Here is a 16,452-nt window from a genome sequence, read left to right on the forward strand (position 1 = left end):
ATGGCTTTGCTGAAAGTCAAATTTGACCAGAAGAAGCGGGTCAAGTTGGCCCAAGGGCTCTGGCTCATGAACTGGCTCTCCGTGTTGGCTGGTATCATCATCTTCAGCTTAGGGCTGTTCCTAAAGATTGAACTCAGGAAGCGGAGCGATATGATGGACAATTCCGAGAGCCATTTTGTGCCCAATTCCTTGATAGGGATGGGGGTGCTGTCCTGTGTCTTCAATTCTCTGGCGGGTAAAATCTGCTATGACGCCTTGGACCCTGCCAAGTACGCCAAGTGGAAGCCCTGGCTGAAGCCATACCTGGCCGTGTGTGTCCTCTTCAACATTGTCCTCTTCCTGGTGGCCCTCTGCTGCTTCCTCCTGCGGGGCTCCCTGGAGAGCACGCTGGCCCACGGGCTCAAGAATGGCATGAAGTTCTACCGGGACACGGACACCCCAGGCAGGTGTTTCATGAAGAAGACCATCGACACGCTGCAAATTGAGTTCAAGTGCTGTGGCAACAATGGCTTTCGGGACTGGTTTGAGATTCAGTGGATCAGCAACCGCTATCTGGACTTTTCCTCCAAAGAAGTCAAAGAGTGAGTAGCCTCCAGTCCCGGGGTGAGAATGATATGGGGACACGGAGACACGAGCCTGTGACTCCCCCTGTCCAGTGCCTTTTCCTCCCCATTGGGTGCTCTGTGTGCACAACTTATTACTGCGTGTGAGGGTGTATTGGGTTGGACCATAGGAATTGTCAATATTCTATCATTTTTGAGCGATAAAAATAGCAACTTCATATGGTTCAACCTAATGTTTGGCTAAGATGGGAGGAAAGTGTCAAGTTATAGAAACTATTTGAATGGGGGTCACCAGGGGGAGACCCAGCCAGGACCGTGTGTCTGCTTCATTCGGGAGGAGGGAATTCATGGATCACATATACCGAGACTTCATCTGGCTGCTTGTCTCATTCACTCAAAGTGAGTGCATTAGGTCCTAAAAGCATAAATTTCTGGGTTGGTTCCCTTGTTTTCCAACCTTTCAACCCTGAGCAACCATTCTCAAGGTGTTTGTCCTTGGATACGGTGGAAAGAGCAGAGGATGGGGCAGTCAGGGGGTCTAGGCTGTAGTTTTGTCTCTGTTGTTAATTAGATGGTGATCTTGGGTAAGTCATTTGATGCCCTGGGCCTTTGCTTGCCCATCTTTTAAAGGAAGGCACCAGAATACACAACTTTGGAGGTCACCTTCTACCTCTGTCTAGAGCCTGGCATACAACAGGTGCTCAATAAATGCCTGCTGGTGTTTACTACTTAAATCATGACAGTGCAACTCGATAAAGTGTTTCTAAAGTGTTCTTGGCATGTGTAAAAATAAAATCCTGAGCGGCGGATGTAGGGAGGTGTTGGTGAGAAAGAGAATCTCACCCTTTGTGCTGATCCCAGCAGACCCCTTCCCAGAGACCCACCATTGCAGGTCTTGAGTCGTTTTCCAGGGAAAGGTCAGCCTGTCCAGAGCCAGTGGCTCTCCCTCACCTCTTCCTTCTGTCCAACTCTACCCATTCCCTGCCTGAGGCTAGGGCTTCAATTGTTCATCCAGCTGGTTTATCCTCTGAGTGAGGCTGGTGAGTCCAAGGGGACATGCACCCTGGGCGCTGGGCACACTGGCATCAGGACATGGTTGAAGCCCAGACAACACCGGTGAACCCCAGATGGCTAGCTTAGCTGCTCCTCAGATGGAAGCGAAGTCAGACTGAAGGTCACTGCTTGGGATGGTATTTTCTCTGTGGGTGGGGATTACTGCTACAAATCCCTTGTCAAGGAGGTTTGTAAACCACTCTGCCCTTCCTAGGGGACAGATCCGCAGGGACAGCACAAGGTGGCATGATTTATACGAGTTGCCCTAGGAGGGTGTGAAGCCAGAGGGACAAGCAGGATTCCTGGGGATGGGGAGAGTGGGGGAAGCAGAAGCTGAGGGTAGAACTAGCCTTTGTGATGGACGGGAAGGGGCTTCTCATCTTCTCCTCTGTCATTTTCCTTGATCATCTTCTGCACAGAGTCAGTCCTTGATGAGACTTACAAGATCTCTCTGTGATCCCCAAATCCCCTTCTGTCCCAGGGTGGAGAAATGCTCCAGGCTGCTCCACTCCCAATGGTCGGCATATCCAAATTTTCAGGCAAACATTAAACTTGATCAAAATTACCTCAATGCCCCGTACCAACTTATTGGTGTGAAACAATCTTAACTCCATTGATTTGGAAAAAATTTTCTCTGCTACACACACACACACACACACACACACAAATATGGTCACAACATTAAGAGGAACTGCGCATCCCTAACTGAGCCTGGCACTTGTGAGCTTGGACAAGCATGGAGGGATGGCTGGTTTTTGGAGATTTCTCAGGGGAATATTTAAGGTCAACAGGTGGTTCCTGAAGGCTCCTGATCTAAACATGGAGATCAGGTGGGAACAATTCAAGATTTTTTTACAAGAATTTACAAGCCTTTGACCGCACCCCACCCCCACCCCAGCCTGCCCTGTTGCTAAGTTGCTGGGTCTTTGGGGAGGAAAAAGGCCCTTATTTGGTGTGCACAAAACCTCTCCTGGGGGGTTTGTATTTTTGTTGTTTTTACTGTTAATCTCTATTTTGTGGATGAGAAATCTGAACCTCAGAGAGCTTAAGGGATGTTCCTAAAATCTCATAGCAGGAAGTGGCAAGCTGGGGTTGGGGGTGTGGGGCAAATTTTTGGAAAAACCAACCAACCAGCTTTATGGAGATATATTCCACACACCATACAACTCACCCATTTCAAGTGTGCAATTCAACGGTTTTTAGTACATTCACAGAGTTGTGCAACCAATACTGAGGTTGATTTTAGAATGTGTTCACCACCTCACAGAGAAACCCTGCAGCCTTCAGTGTTCACTCCGGCCTCCCCTGCCCCCAGGCCCAAGTCATCACTACTCTACTTTCTGTCTCTATAGGCTTCCCTGTTCTGGACATTTCATTTGAATGGAATCATATAATATCTGTCCTTTGGGGTCTGGCTTCTTTGGTTTAGCATACCGTTTTCCAATTTCATCCGTGTTGCAGCAGGCATCAGCACCCATTCCTTCTTCTTTTGGGATGGTAGCCCACTGTAGGGAGCGCCAGGTTTTGATTCTGTTCTTTCCACTCTGCCTCATACAGATTCGGCGTTAGATGAGTGCTTGTTCTCCGACAGCGGGGGGGGGGGGGGGGGGGGGGGGGGGGGGGGTTGGAGTGGGGAGGGGCCTCAGGTCTTCCCTCTTCCTCTCTCTGTCTTGCTCTCTTCTTCCTCCTCCAGAGGGACAGTGGAAGGTGTGGGCAGATAAGATACAAGCTCGACAAACACCTGTGGATCGTGATGGGATTCTGGTCCTTCTGCGCCAGGGTCTCAGATCATCATGAGGCCCCACAGAAGCCAGAACTGCCCCCTCCCCCCCGCCCAGCCTTTCCGTGGGCTGTGGCACGTGGAGCCATGCTGTGCTCCATCCTCCTGCATCTGGGTTTCTCTTCTCACTCCCTCCCCAGCCTGGTGGTCCTGGGGTGGGGGTGGGCGGGGACACTCTGTTATAACTGGGGGAGGCCCTCAGAGGGAGGAGTCCAGGAATGCCGCCTCCCTCAGTGACTCAGTCTTCAGAGCACGATATCGGGATATAGATTTGTGATTCTTAATCACCAGAGCTGCTTTTTTTTTTTTCATTTTCAACTTTTATTATGGAAGATTTCATGCATTCACAAAAGTAGAGAGGTTATAACAAATCCCCATGTACCCTCGCTCCCCCATGACATTTTCCCCCTTCTGAGTATTAAGAAGCAAATCCAGGGCATTGTTTCCTCTTAGCTGTAAACACTTTAGGAGGAATTTCTAACAGATAAAGAGGGTTTGCTTTATTGTCTTTTTGTTTTTAACAGAAGCACAATATTAATAATGCCTACTGACATTACTATCGTCGTCTAATACCCAGCCTGTGTTCAATATTCTCTGATTGTCTCAAGATGCCTTTTACAGGTGGTTTATTCAAATCAGGATCTAAACCAGACTTTGCATTTGGTTGTTTGGTCTCCTAAGTCTCTTACGCTAAATAGTTACCTTTCCATGCCATGTGCGTCTTGGAGGAAGTCGGCCATTTGTCCTGCAGAATTTCCCACACTCTGGGGTTGGGCCATTGTAGCCAACTGCTGTCTTCTAACGTGTTCTTCTGTATTTCCCTGTAAACCAGTAGTCAGGGCTGAGGTGTGGCTGGATTCAGGTTCAGTTTTGGCAAAAGCACCCCCTAGGGTGCTGCTATGGGTACCTTACTGCATCACACCAGGAGGCACCTGAGGTCTTCAGCCAGTTTATAACAATTCCTTTAAAGTTTCCTCCTGTTTTCAGGATGAGCTGAGCTTCAGTGTCTTGGGGTGAAAGGCAGAGCATGAAGCAGCTCAGGGGTCTTGGCACTGTCAGCCTGAAGGAACTGTCAGCCAGGAAAGCCTGGCCTGGGGCCCTCAGTCTGAGAAAGAAGCTGGCACTAAGCTCTCACTTTACTGTCCTCCCACGGAACCCACAGGCCATGACACCTGTCTTCTTCCTAAACAATTAATAGATACCTAGAGAATTCTGGACCTTGGCCTAGGAGATTCCTGAGGGCAGGGCTGTGTCTCCCCTCAGACTGGGGCTCCCTGAGGGCGGGGCTGCGTCTCCTCTCAGACCTGGGCTCCCCAAGGACGGGGCCGCGTCTCCCCTCAGACCGGGGCTCCCCGAGGGCGGGGCTGTGTCTCTCCTCAGACTGGGGCTCCCTCAGGTCAGGTCTATTTCTCCCGATAAGACAGGACTCTCTGTTGCCGTCTAGATCTCCCGTCGGATTGGTTCTCCCTGCAAGCAGTGCTGTGTCTCCCTTCAGACTGGGGCTTCTTTAGGGCAGGGCTGGGTCCCCTCCTTCTTGTGTCCTCCATCACCACCTGCAGTTCTTTATATCCAGTGACTACTCAAAAAAGAAAAGAAATACTATTAGTATTTCAAAGAAATACTAATACTGCACTTGTTGTATACCAGGTGCTCTATGTGTATTATCTCAATTAATCACCACCACATCCGTCAGAGACTTATATTGTCATTTCTCAGGTGAGAAAACTGAGGCTCACAGAAAGAAGTCAAGTGAGTTGCCAAGATTCCACAAGTGTCACTCAGCTGGCATTCGGGTTGGGGATTGACACATCATCAGTTACACTCCTGGCTCCCTCCTCTGCTCATTTCCATATGGCTTTCCTTATTGATTCACCTACTAAATTATGTTGCTTTTTCCAGGAAAACTCCAACATGACGATTTTCCCAAGTCATATGTAGCTTGGCTATGGGAGAGTGGGCTAAAAGAAAGCCTTATCTTAATTAAGACCCTGACAAGCCTTGGTGAGCCCTGAGCAGAGATTTGTAGCCTGGGAAATACTCTGATATAAATAGTCAGCTCACCACCTAAGCAGCTCTCCTCTGCCTTTGTCTTAAGAGGGTGAGTGGAGCCTTAATCTGTGGTTGGAACCAGGGCAAGTGCTAAGTCAACAAGACAATGCTTCTGATGGAGAGGGAGGGCTAGTTTCAGAGATGTGGGACCCCAAGAGGTCCTAGGCTGGGGGTCTGGGGGAACCCCAATGTCCACCAAGCCAGGCATACCCTCAGGGTCCCCAGTCTGAGGGAAGACACAGCCCTGCCTCAGTGAGTATGAGGCAGATCTGTAGGCTTCACCCCACCTTAGGGACACCTGGAGAGTGCATAGAAGAGATGATGCTGGACAAGGAAGGGCTCCTGGGACAGGGAACAGAGGAGAGAACTCACACTTGCCCAGGAAGTTTACCTAGAAAAGCCAACAGGCAGGAAGGACCTGAGAGGCTCTGAGGAAACTCTGAGGGGAGGGGTGGGCAACTGCTGTGGGCTGGACTTCCACTTACTGTGTAACTTTGTGTGAGGCCCTGCCCTGCTCTGGGCCCCACTTCCTCCTCTGTAGAACAGCCTGGTGGGTTGTAGGGTCCCCCCCAGATGGCCATGAGTGGGGAAGAGCCAGCATTCTCATAGGGCCTGTGTCAAGTGCATCCTCCTACTGCCTCATTTAAACCTCCCACAGCCCCTGAAAGGGGGTGTGATTCTCGCACCTCACACAGGTCCACAGCTCACAAATGCATATGTGAGACTCAAAGGCCAGCTCTCTGTGCTCTACCCACTCCGTTCCATAGGGACACTGGGAATGGCCCAGGTGGGACATTGTGCAGGTGGAAGCGGGCTCCAGGGACAGCCTGCAGGTCAGGAAGAGGGACGAACAGTGTTTGCATTTGGGGACCAGGCCTGCTGGGGTTTGGTCCTAGGGGTAGGAGACTACGTCTGCTCAGTCCTGGGTGGGGCTGGCTCGCCCCTCAGAAGGGGGTGGGAGCCCCAAGCTGAAGGGCCTCTGCTCCAGTCCTCCCACTGGGACCACCCAGGACCACCCCAGCCAGCGGAACCAGGTGCCGTGCGGGGCTGTGTAGGGAGAGCTGCTCCCATGGCGCTCGGTGCAGTTGAGCTTCAGCCGCAGCCACTCCCATCATTGGACAAATGTCTCACAGCCCCTGCCTCAGGCTGGCATTGAGCTCTGCCCTTGCAGTCTTTTTTTTTTTTTAATTTTTAAAAAATATTTTATTTATTCATTTTTGGCTGCATTGAGTCTTGCTGTGCGTGGGTTTTCTCTAGTTGTGGCGAGCAGGCTTCTCATTGCGGTGGCTTCTTTTGTTGAGGATCGTGGGCTCTAGGTGCACAGGCTTCAGTAGTTGTGGCACGCGGGCTCAGTAGTTGTGGCTCATGGGCTCTAGAGCACAGGCTCAGTAGTTGTGGCGCATGGACTTAGTTGCTCCGTGGCATGTGGGATCTTCCTGGACCAGGGCTCGAACCCATGTCCCCTGCATTGGCAGGTGGATTCTTAACCACTGCGCCACCAGGGAAGTCCCTGCCCTTGCAGTCTTGGTCACAGAAGGCACTCTTCTCCACAGCTGGCAGAGGCCACACCACCCACGCACAAGAGACTATTCCCCAGCGGTGTCATGTGGTCTGTTCCACTGTCACAGCTGCTCCCCGACGATACACAGAGCTCACGTGAAGTCTCTTGCTCTGTCACCCTTCCCAGCCCTAGCCCAGGCGTCCACATGTCTTACACGCTTAGTACGTACCAAGCACTCTTCTTAGCCTCTTTACGTGGATCCCTTCATACAACTCTTATGTCAACTCCATTTTACAGATTAGTAAGCTGAGGCCTGGCGAGGTTAAGGAATTTTTCCAGAGGGATGAACCAGGAGTAAACTCAGGTTGTCCTGCTCTTATCGTGGTCCTGGTCCTGGACCACCTGTGCATCCAGGGCCAGCTGTTCTCTGGGCAGTGGGCTCTGACCATGAAACAGAGGGCAGGGACTACAGGGTGTGTGGAAATACGGTCGCCATAACCCAGGCGAGGACTGTTCTGGAACCAAGGAGGCCACATTTTTCAGAGCCTTCCTCAGGTCTTAATCATACCGATCAGCAGACAGTTCACTGAAAAGAAACCACAAATGGATCTTAAACACATCAAAAGATACTTAACTTCACTTATAATGAGAAAAACAGAAATCAGAACAACTCTGAGATATTATTTTTCATCTGTCAGGTTGGCAAAGATCAAAAACAGGACTTATGTGGGTGTGGCTGGTGTGGGTGTGACTGTACAACCCCCGAGAGGAGAAATATGGCAGAGCTCGGGTGCAGTCACAGGTGGACCCTTTGATTCAGAGATGCCTCTTCTAGGAATTAATCCTCTAGATATATTCCCAATATGCAAAATGACCCATGTCCATGTTTGTATTAACAAGTCACTGGGGGGACTTCCCTGGTGGCACAGTGGTTAAGAATCCCCCTGCCAATGCAGGGGACACGGGTTTGAGCCCTGGCCCGGGAAGATCCCACATGCCACGGAGCAACTAAGCCCGTGCACCACATCTACTGAGCCCACACGTCGCAACTACTGAAGCCCGCGCGCCTGGAGCCCGTGCTCCGCAGCAAGAGAAGCCACCGCAATGAGAAGCCCACGCACCGCAACGAAGAGTAGCCCCCACTCGCCACAACTTGAGAAAGCCCACACGCAGCAACGAAGACCCAATGCAGCCAAAAATTAAATAAATAAATAAATAAGTTAAAAAAGAGAAAAGAAAAAAAAAAATAACAAGACACTGGGAAAATCCCAAATGTCCATCAATAGGAAATGGATAGTACCCTATGGGCCATCTGCACAAGGGGGACACCATGCACCTCATTAAAACCTGGAGAACACTCTCCATTTGACAGATATAAAAAGATCTCGCAGGGGCTTCCCTGGTGGCGCAGTGGTTGAGAGTCCGCCTGCTGATGCAGGGGACGCGGGTTCGTGCCCCTGTCCGGGAAGATCCCACATGCTGTGAAGCGGCTAGGCCCGTGAGCCATGGCCGCTGAGCCTGCGCGTCCGGAGCCTGTGCTCCACAACGGGAGAGGCCACAGCAGTGAGAGGCCCACGTACCGCAAAAAAAAAAAAAAAAAAAAAACAAAAAACTCTAAGGTATTGCTAAGGGAAAAAAAATGATTCAAGACAGTGTGTATATAATGCTACCATTCGGATAAACAAACAAACATACAGGAAGAATAAGAACTCTGCAAAATCTGAGCTTGCTTATCCATGCTTGAAGCTTCTGTGAAAGGACAGACAGAGCTGGCCACAGTGAGGGAACTTGGGGGCCAAGGGACAAGAATGAGTGGGAGACTTTTTTGTATTGAGGGTATTTTATTTAGAAGTTGAACACGAACATCTGTTTTTTAGAGAGTATAATTAATTACCATTTCAATGAACATTGTTGGAAACAATTTCTATTATGAACAATTACATGCTCCCTATCCTTGTGCTGTAAAAGTCTGCTGCTATTATGTAATGCATTGTTCATGTGCAACTTAAAAAAAACCTTTTTTACTCAAGATAACATGTACACAGTCAAGGGTGCAAATCTTAAGTGTGCAGCTCCATGAATTTTTTTTTTTTTTTTTTTAATTTTTGGCCGCGCCATGTGCCTTGTGGGATCTTAGTTTCCTGACCAGGGATTGAACCTGTGTCCTTGGCAGTGAAAGTGCGGAGTCCTCACAACTGGACCGCCGGGGAATTCCCTCCATTAATTTTGACACGTAAAGTTGCCTGGGTAACCACGAACAGGTCAGATGGAACATACCCAGCCTGCCTGATGGGGAGGGAGTGAATTTTCATTATAACGATGGCTGCCCCTTTTGAATTTTGAACCTGCATGAATGTATGGTGTGCTCTAACCAAATATATGTATAAGTAGAGAGATGCAAAAGTTGTGCAAGTTGCATCCTTCAGGTGAGTACGGAGCTCCCACCCAGCTGGGGGCAGAGGTCAGTGTGTATGGAGAGCAAGCCATGGGCAAAGACCCATTCTCTGCTCCTGCAAAGGCCCAGGGATAGAGCAGGCCTTCTGGAAACATCTGTTGAGCAGAAGTGATCTGGCCAGAGGGGACCTTGGTCCCCAGTGATCTCTAAGGAGGAGATGAGGTTGGGGAGGGGGCTGGGTGCTGAAGTTGATGGTCATGAATGCTAGGCAGTCTTGTCTCAACAGTCACCACCTGTCCTGCTACTCTTCCTACCAGCTTGGCACGGACCCAAGAAATCATTGCATGCCAGGGCCTGGCAGCACAGAGTGGTTGATTTTTTTAAAAAATAAATCTTTATTTTGCAGTTTACAATGCAGTACTCCACAGACTGGTGTTAAATGTTGTCTACAGTGCAACATCCATGTTCCAACACACCTAATAATTGCCAGGAGTACAGTGCTCTTGTCGATCTTGTATTCAGTCAGGTTAAAACAATGGGCAATAAAAGAATGAACACGTTTCTCATGTGTGTGACTCACTCTTGTCTAAATGCCCCAACTTGTGACTTCTTTACTATCTATACCGCTAGTTATCCAGGACCTTGAAGAAATCCTGAACCTCTAACAGGCCATCCTCTGGCAAATCAGTATGGTGAACAGCATTCTGGATCTTAGTTTTACCAAAGATTGCTCAGAGGCTTCCAGGACGTAAACGCCAGGCAGTTTCAGGATCAGCAGGTCCACAGAATTCTTGAAATGTCATTGTTAGGTTTTGTTGAATCTCCATTGCTCCACAAGGGCTAGAATACGTATGTTCCTTATTTACTTGCCTCTTGGTTTATCATCTATCTTAACCCTCTAAACATAAGCTCCAGGAAGGCTGGGGCATTGGCCCTCTAGGGTCACTGCTCCATCTTCAGCACCTAGAACACTGGCTGGCGCATAGTCGGTGTACAGTAAATATTTCTCAAGACAGCAAATGAATGAATGAATATTCCAGATTTTCAGAAGGGGATGGGAGGAGCTGGCCCCTGGTGAGAAGTTCAAGAAGCTGGTCTTAAGCCGTCTGTTTCTCCTCCAGTCGCATCAAGAGCAACGTGGATGGGCGGTACCTGGTGGATGGAGTCCCCTTCAGCTGCTGCAACCCCAGCTCGCCACGGCCCTGTATCCAGTACCAGCTCACCAACAACTCTGCACACTACAGCTATGACCACCAGACGGAGGAGCTCAACCTGTGGGTGCGCGGCTGCAGGGCCGCCCTGCTGAGCTACTACAGCAACCTCATGAATTCCGTGGGCGCTGTGACGCTCCTCGTCTGGCTTTTTGAGGTAGGCCCTGGGCTGGTGGGGGGCAGGGCAAGAGGGAGCCACCTGCCCCATTGGGATTTGATGGGGTGGAGCTGGGCCTGGGTCTCCCTCCTGGGAACCAGCCCTCTGCCCGCCGTGCAGGCAGGCCCAGGCTTGAATACCAGCACCTCTATTTTTTGTTTCTGTCCCATCACTTAAAAAAAAGAATTCGTTGAGTTGAAATTCACAGCACATAAAATTAACCATTTTAAAGTGAACAATTTGGTGGCATTTGGTACAATCACAATGTTGTGTGACTACCACCTCTACCTTGTTCCAAAATACTTCCATCGCCCCCTCAAAAAAACCTCATACCCATTGAACAGTCAGTCCACCTCCTCCCCTCCCCCTAAGCCCCTGGCAACCACCAGTCTGTGTTCTGTCCTTGTGGATTTATCTATTCTGGACATTTCATATAAAGGGAATCATATAATATGTGACCTTTTAGGTCTGGCTTCTTTCACTTTGCATGTTTCAGAGGTTTATCCTGTGTCTCCACCTTTTGAGTCTAAGGACTCGGAAAGTTACTTAACATCTCTGTTATAGGGGGCTGCCAGCATTTAGCTTTGGAACTATTGGGAGGCAACAGGAGATACGGGCACATCAAAGTGTTCAGTCAATGATTTGTGCTTCTCTTGAGATTCTGGTAGCAATTTACCTGGTATTCTAATTATTTGCAGGTTCATCTTATCTCATCTATTAGGTTTAATTCCTCTCTGTAGCTGCAGGTCTTGGGATATAGCAAGCCCTCATTCATTCATTTACTGAAGAAATAGTTTCTCAAAAACCTACGAGTGCTGGGCGCTGTCCTGGGTGCTGAACGAGAGCCCACTGTCAGCGAGGGGTAAACCAAGGTGGCACAGAGTGTGACTCATGGGCTCATGCTTTGAGCTGACAGCAGAAACCCAAACTCCAAAACCTAAATGTACAAAACCAGAAACATTAGGTGGGGAAACTTTGCCCATCAGAGAAGATTCACTGAAAGGTTCCCTTAAATAAGTCAATCTTTAGTGCTATGGAAATTCACACATAGCTGGGCTCTCAGCTGAGACGCACCACTTCTAACTTACCACGTCACACCAGAAGAACTGTACTGCCTGTTGAGGGGGTGAGATGGGGAGGAAGGCCTTCTTTTCACATTAAGGCAAACGCAAGCATATTCATGATGATTTATTGGTCACCAGCTCCTTGAGGCAGAGTCTTGGGAATATGTGGGTAGAATAAGGAGAGAAGCTTACTGCTAGAAGGTTAGAAGTTTGCATTCCTTGAAAACACATGAAAAGAAGACTGAAGGGATAAATGAAGTCAGTGGGAAAATGGAGTTCCATTGGCTGCCTCTCAGTTTACCCACCTTTCCAGGAACCTAGTGACCGCTTAAGGAGAGGAACTGTTCACTGGGAACAGGGAGTTTTAATCCCCTTTCACTTTTCCCCTGAGTCTTTTAGGGGGCAGAGCTCTGTGATGGGCACAAGGGGGGCTGATAAGATCCTGCCCTCAGCCTTGCCCTCCTGGGTCTCACAATCCATGAGTCCACATCAGACTCATGAACCAAAGGGACCATTACCTAGCAGAAAATTCATAGTGCAACAGGGGGCCTTCTTGAGGAAAGCAGGAAGGAATCAGAGTGGGTACACGCACACCAGGAGGACTTCCTGGAGGGGAGTCTTTCCACTGTAAAAATATCTTATTAAACTGTCAGTCAACAATAACCTAAAACTATTCGTTACTATTATCATCTACTGCTGTAATTATAAAATGCTCCCAGAGCATTCATTCAACAGACGTTTACTGAGGCCCTACCACCACTGGGTGCTGTTGTAGGGGCTGGGACAGCAGGTGAACAAGATTCATCAGGGCCACCCCTGCCCTCAGGGGGTGGATGTTCTCCATTAGTGGGCCTAGGCCTCTCACAGAGTTTGCTATACCATCAAAGGAAGAGTGTAAGACAGCAAACCAGGAATTTGTGTAGAAACAAGTGGCTAACACAATACAGGGTTAGAAGAGTGGAAGCAGTACTTACCATGCTCACTAATAACCAACTACAGCTGATATTCCTATTCATCCCTGCTGCGCACCAGGTACCATGCTCTACACATATGGAAGCATCACAGCATGCCCATGGAGCAGGCAGTACTTCATCTGAAAATCTGCAAACCAGAGGAGTAAACTGAGGTTTCCTGGTCACATGGCTGGCTAAGTGCCAGGGCTGAGGTTTGAACCCAGGCATTCTGGCACCAGAGTCTGCTGCAGTGACTTCCAGTGAGCAAATCCAAACAAATCACCCACTCATGCTCTAGTATCACAGTAACACAAGTAGAGGGAAACCATATATCACTATTGTTTGCAGAAAAGGAGAGGACTTTCTAATTCTGTCCAGCAAATAGTTGCTGAGCACCTGCTACGTGCCTAGCAACGTGCCAGGAACGGGGTGGGGGTGGGGGTGGACACAGAGAGAAGGAGCCCAGGATTAATGCCCCCAGGAAGGGGGAGACCTGAGGGCAAAGAGGGGAGAATTCAGGTGCAGGGGCACCCATAATGTTCTAAGTAGAGAAAACAGCAAATGGTAAAACTGGAGAGGAGAAAGGCTGGGTGTGGGCAGGATCCAAAGAAACCCAGGGTGACGGGAAAGGGAGGAGAATGGGGTCTGAGATGAGGCTGGAGCACAGGCAGATCGCGAGCACCCAGGCCTGGCTGGGGCAGGCAGGGCCTCGCCAACCCAGCCCCAACAGTACCTTGTTTGAAGGGCTCCCAGGATGAGCAGGCTGGTGGCTGCCATGGTTTCCTGGTAACCCCTGCCCCAGCTACTTCTCCCAGATCTCCTCTAAGTCTCCTCTCCCCACACAGGTGACCATCACCATCGGGCTGCGCTACTTGCACACGGCGCTGGAAGGCGTGGCCAACCCCGAAGACCCCGAGTGCGAGAGTGAGGGCTGGCTTCTGGAGAAGAGCATTCCGGAGACCTGGAAGGCCTTTCTGGAGAGCCTGAAGAAGCTGGGCAAGGGTAACCAGGTGGAAGCCGAGGGTGTGGATGCAGGCCAGGCCCCAGAGGCTGGCTGACGGTTGCGGGACCCCCTCCCCTCTGAACACTGAAAAGTAGTGGACTCCAGGAAACGCGGATACCCCCCTGATCCAATATGAATCTCCCAAGGAGGGTGGCCGTCTCACAGAGACTCTTCTGGATGGTGGGATTTAAAATTCAGGGTCCCTAAAAACTTCCGCTGAATGACTGTCCAAAGTGTGAGTGAATGAGTCCCACTCAGGCTCACTGCCCTAGGACGCACCCTCGCGGTGGACTCAGGGGGGCCTCTCAGTGGATGACTCCTCATGGCACAGGAATTCAGTTCCACCCTGAGGCTACTGGCTACACCTGAGGGCTGCTCCCTTTTTATGAGTTGGCTGTTACGTTGAGCTCCGAGTCGCTTCATTCTATATCCAAAGTGTCACCTGATGCATAAGCTTAAGAGTCTGAAAGATGTACTGGCCACGCTGTCATGTTTTTCAAATGCGAAGATTGACACATCAGCCATTTTATGTAATTACAGAAGGTGAGGGACAGTTACACTTTTCTAAGAGTAATGGTCTCTCCAGAGGACTGAGGGCTCAAAAGAGGAATTCTCAATCATGAGGCAAGAGAACTTAGAGAGAGGGGATTATGTCCCTCAGCAAAAATACAGCTTTTGTGTCACCTTCACAAGCCCTCAGTCACTTGGCCAGGAGTGAGCCACGGGCTGAGGGAGTTGGGTTGTAGGCATGTTCTGGCTAAACTGCCGGGTGACCTCCTTTGGCTCATCTATGGAAGCACTGGGTTAGACGGCTGCCCTTCCGTGGAAGAGGAGCAACAATCAGACAAGAGTCCACCCTTTGGAGACCAGGCCTCACCTCCTGGGACGCCCACACAGGTGCCGTGACAGGCCCCACGGACAACACTGTCTACAGTGGAGGACAGAGTCCTCTGCGAGCTTCGTCCTGCTTCTTGCCCCAGATACCCATCCTGCAAAACGGTATTTCCCGAATGCCTCCGCATTAAAGAAGATTCTTTGAGACAGCTCATCTTCCCATGCTAGCAACTGCAAAAGAAGTTTTTACTTCCTTCTGGAAAAAGAGAGAAAGGAAGCTTTCAGGGGAAGGAGGGAATGATTTCACTGCTGTCCTAGGAGTTTTCAGTGTGGAAAAAATAAGACTTCTGGTGCTGCCTGGGGTATGTTCTGGGGCTCTAATTCTCTCAGGCTTAAGACCAGATCAAAGATGTTTGGACATTCTGTCAGATTTTGGTCCCAGGTTTAATTCAATTTGACTTCTGAGTGTGGAGACCAAGGAATGACCCACATGGACAACACTGAGGGAGTCAGCCCCTCTGATGAGGGTCCCGGAGCTCTCCCCTCCCAGGAGCGCTGAGAACCATCAAGAAAATGCTGCTCTAGGTCCACACGTATAACGATGCTCTTGACAGCTGTACGATAGACATTAAAAATTATATTGTATGAAAATCACTTTTGTTAAGTGCCTGTCTTAAATGTATGTGCTACATGTATGTAGCACAGGATCCCTGATTCTTGCTAACATTTGTTAACAAAACCAAACCAAACCTGACACTGAAAGGTAGCACTGCTAATGATCACGGCAGCTGTTTCAACAGCGTGGGTGTCACCTCTCTCCCTCTTGCTATCTCTTATCTGCAAGAACAGGGACTATTAGGTTATCCAAATAATCTCAACATTTGCTAGAATTTGGACCAGAGCTGAGTTCAATATTTTAGTATGTGGAATCTTAATTTAGTGATTTAAGCAAAAATTCCATTTTCTATCCCCCCTGCTCTGGTCAGAATCTGAGAGCTGTTGGGAGGATCAAGGGGAAAATGATCCCACAATAAACACCACCAGTTGGTTCAGAGCAGACTGTGCAGGGGGCCTGGAGCTGGCGTACTGAATTAAGAACATGCAGATTATGACCCGCTGAATGAGGGGGCACTAAGCCACCCACACAGGGTTGGCAGGTAGCTCCCTCAGCATCCCAGCTCCCACTTTGGGGAAGTGAAAACCCCAGGGTTGTTTCGATCGAAGGCAGTTTCAAGGCACTCATACAAAGGGAGTAAATTCACAAGGTCTATTACTCGCAGGTCCCAGAACAGAAGCGAGGGGTGTGTGTGCAATGAGCCAGTGGAAGGGGGGTCCTCCATTCCAGGTCTCGAGAGCAGGAGACAGACAGCAGGGTAGCAAGCACCTATTACTTAAGAAGTGGTTGGGACGGGCTCCACTCTAAGTGGTTATTTTGAAACGTGCTTCGGGAAAAGCAAAGCAGGAATTCCAGGGACGGGAAAAGCAAAGCAGGAATTCCAGGGACGGGAAACCTAAGCTCCTTATCTAAATGACCTGAGCAGGGCTGTCAAACTGTAAATGCTCAGGCAGCAACTCACAATAGCTCTTTTCTCATTACACAGACTTAGGGTGGGCTGCATTCTCACAGTCTTCTCAGGTAGCCAGGTAGTTGCTAGAGGAAGCTGCCCATCTCATTTGGTCATCTACCAGTGCCTAGCAAGACTGGGACCAGGTTTTTCCTTATGTCTAACCTCAGTCTTTCTTTGGGCCAATGTAGGTTCATTTCTCCCAAGGGACTCAGCCAGCTTTTCAAGTCCTGTCAGCCTAGCCCTGGGGAAGGGTGAGAGGTAAAGACAGTGCCTTAGAACTTTTATTTCTGAAACAATTACTCCATAGTGAAGTAGTAATAG

General features: G+C 49.5%; 1 protein-coding gene across 1 annotated transcript; it reads left to right on the forward strand.

Annotated features, from left to right (window-relative positions):
• Nucleotides 1-13,784, forward strand: PRPH2 (peripherin 2). Its single transcript, XM_004323645.4, has 3 exons — nt 1-581; nt 10,463-10,709; nt 13,572-13,784. The coding sequence occupies exons 1-3, from the start codon at nt 1-3 to the stop codon at nt 13,782-13,784; spliced, it is 1,041 nt and encodes a 346-aa protein (XP_004323693.1).
• Nucleotides 13,785-16,452: the final 2,668 nt, after the last annotated feature.

This window comes from Tursiops truncatus, chromosome 10, assembly GCF_011762595.2.
Source record: "Tursiops truncatus isolate mTurTru1 chromosome 10, mTurTru1.mat.Y, whole genome shotgun sequence".
Lineage (NCBI taxonomy): Eukaryota > Metazoa > Chordata > Mammalia > Artiodactyla > Delphinidae > Tursiops > Tursiops truncatus.

Excerpts from the sequence above, each read along its gene's own strand:
- PRPH2 (XM_004323645.4), top strand. The coding sequence starts at position 1 with ATGGCTTTGCTGAAAGTCAAATTTGACCAGAAGAAGCGGGTCAAGTTG. Across the intron at positions 582-10,462 it reads TCCTCCAAAGAAGTCAAAGA|TCGCATCAAGAGCAACGTGG; the intron begins GTGAGTAGCCTC and ends TTTCTCCTCCAG. Across the intron at positions 10,710-13,571 it reads TCCTCGTCTGGCTTTTTGAG|GTGACCATCACCATCGGGCT; the intron begins GTAGGCCCTGGG and ends CTCCCCACACAG.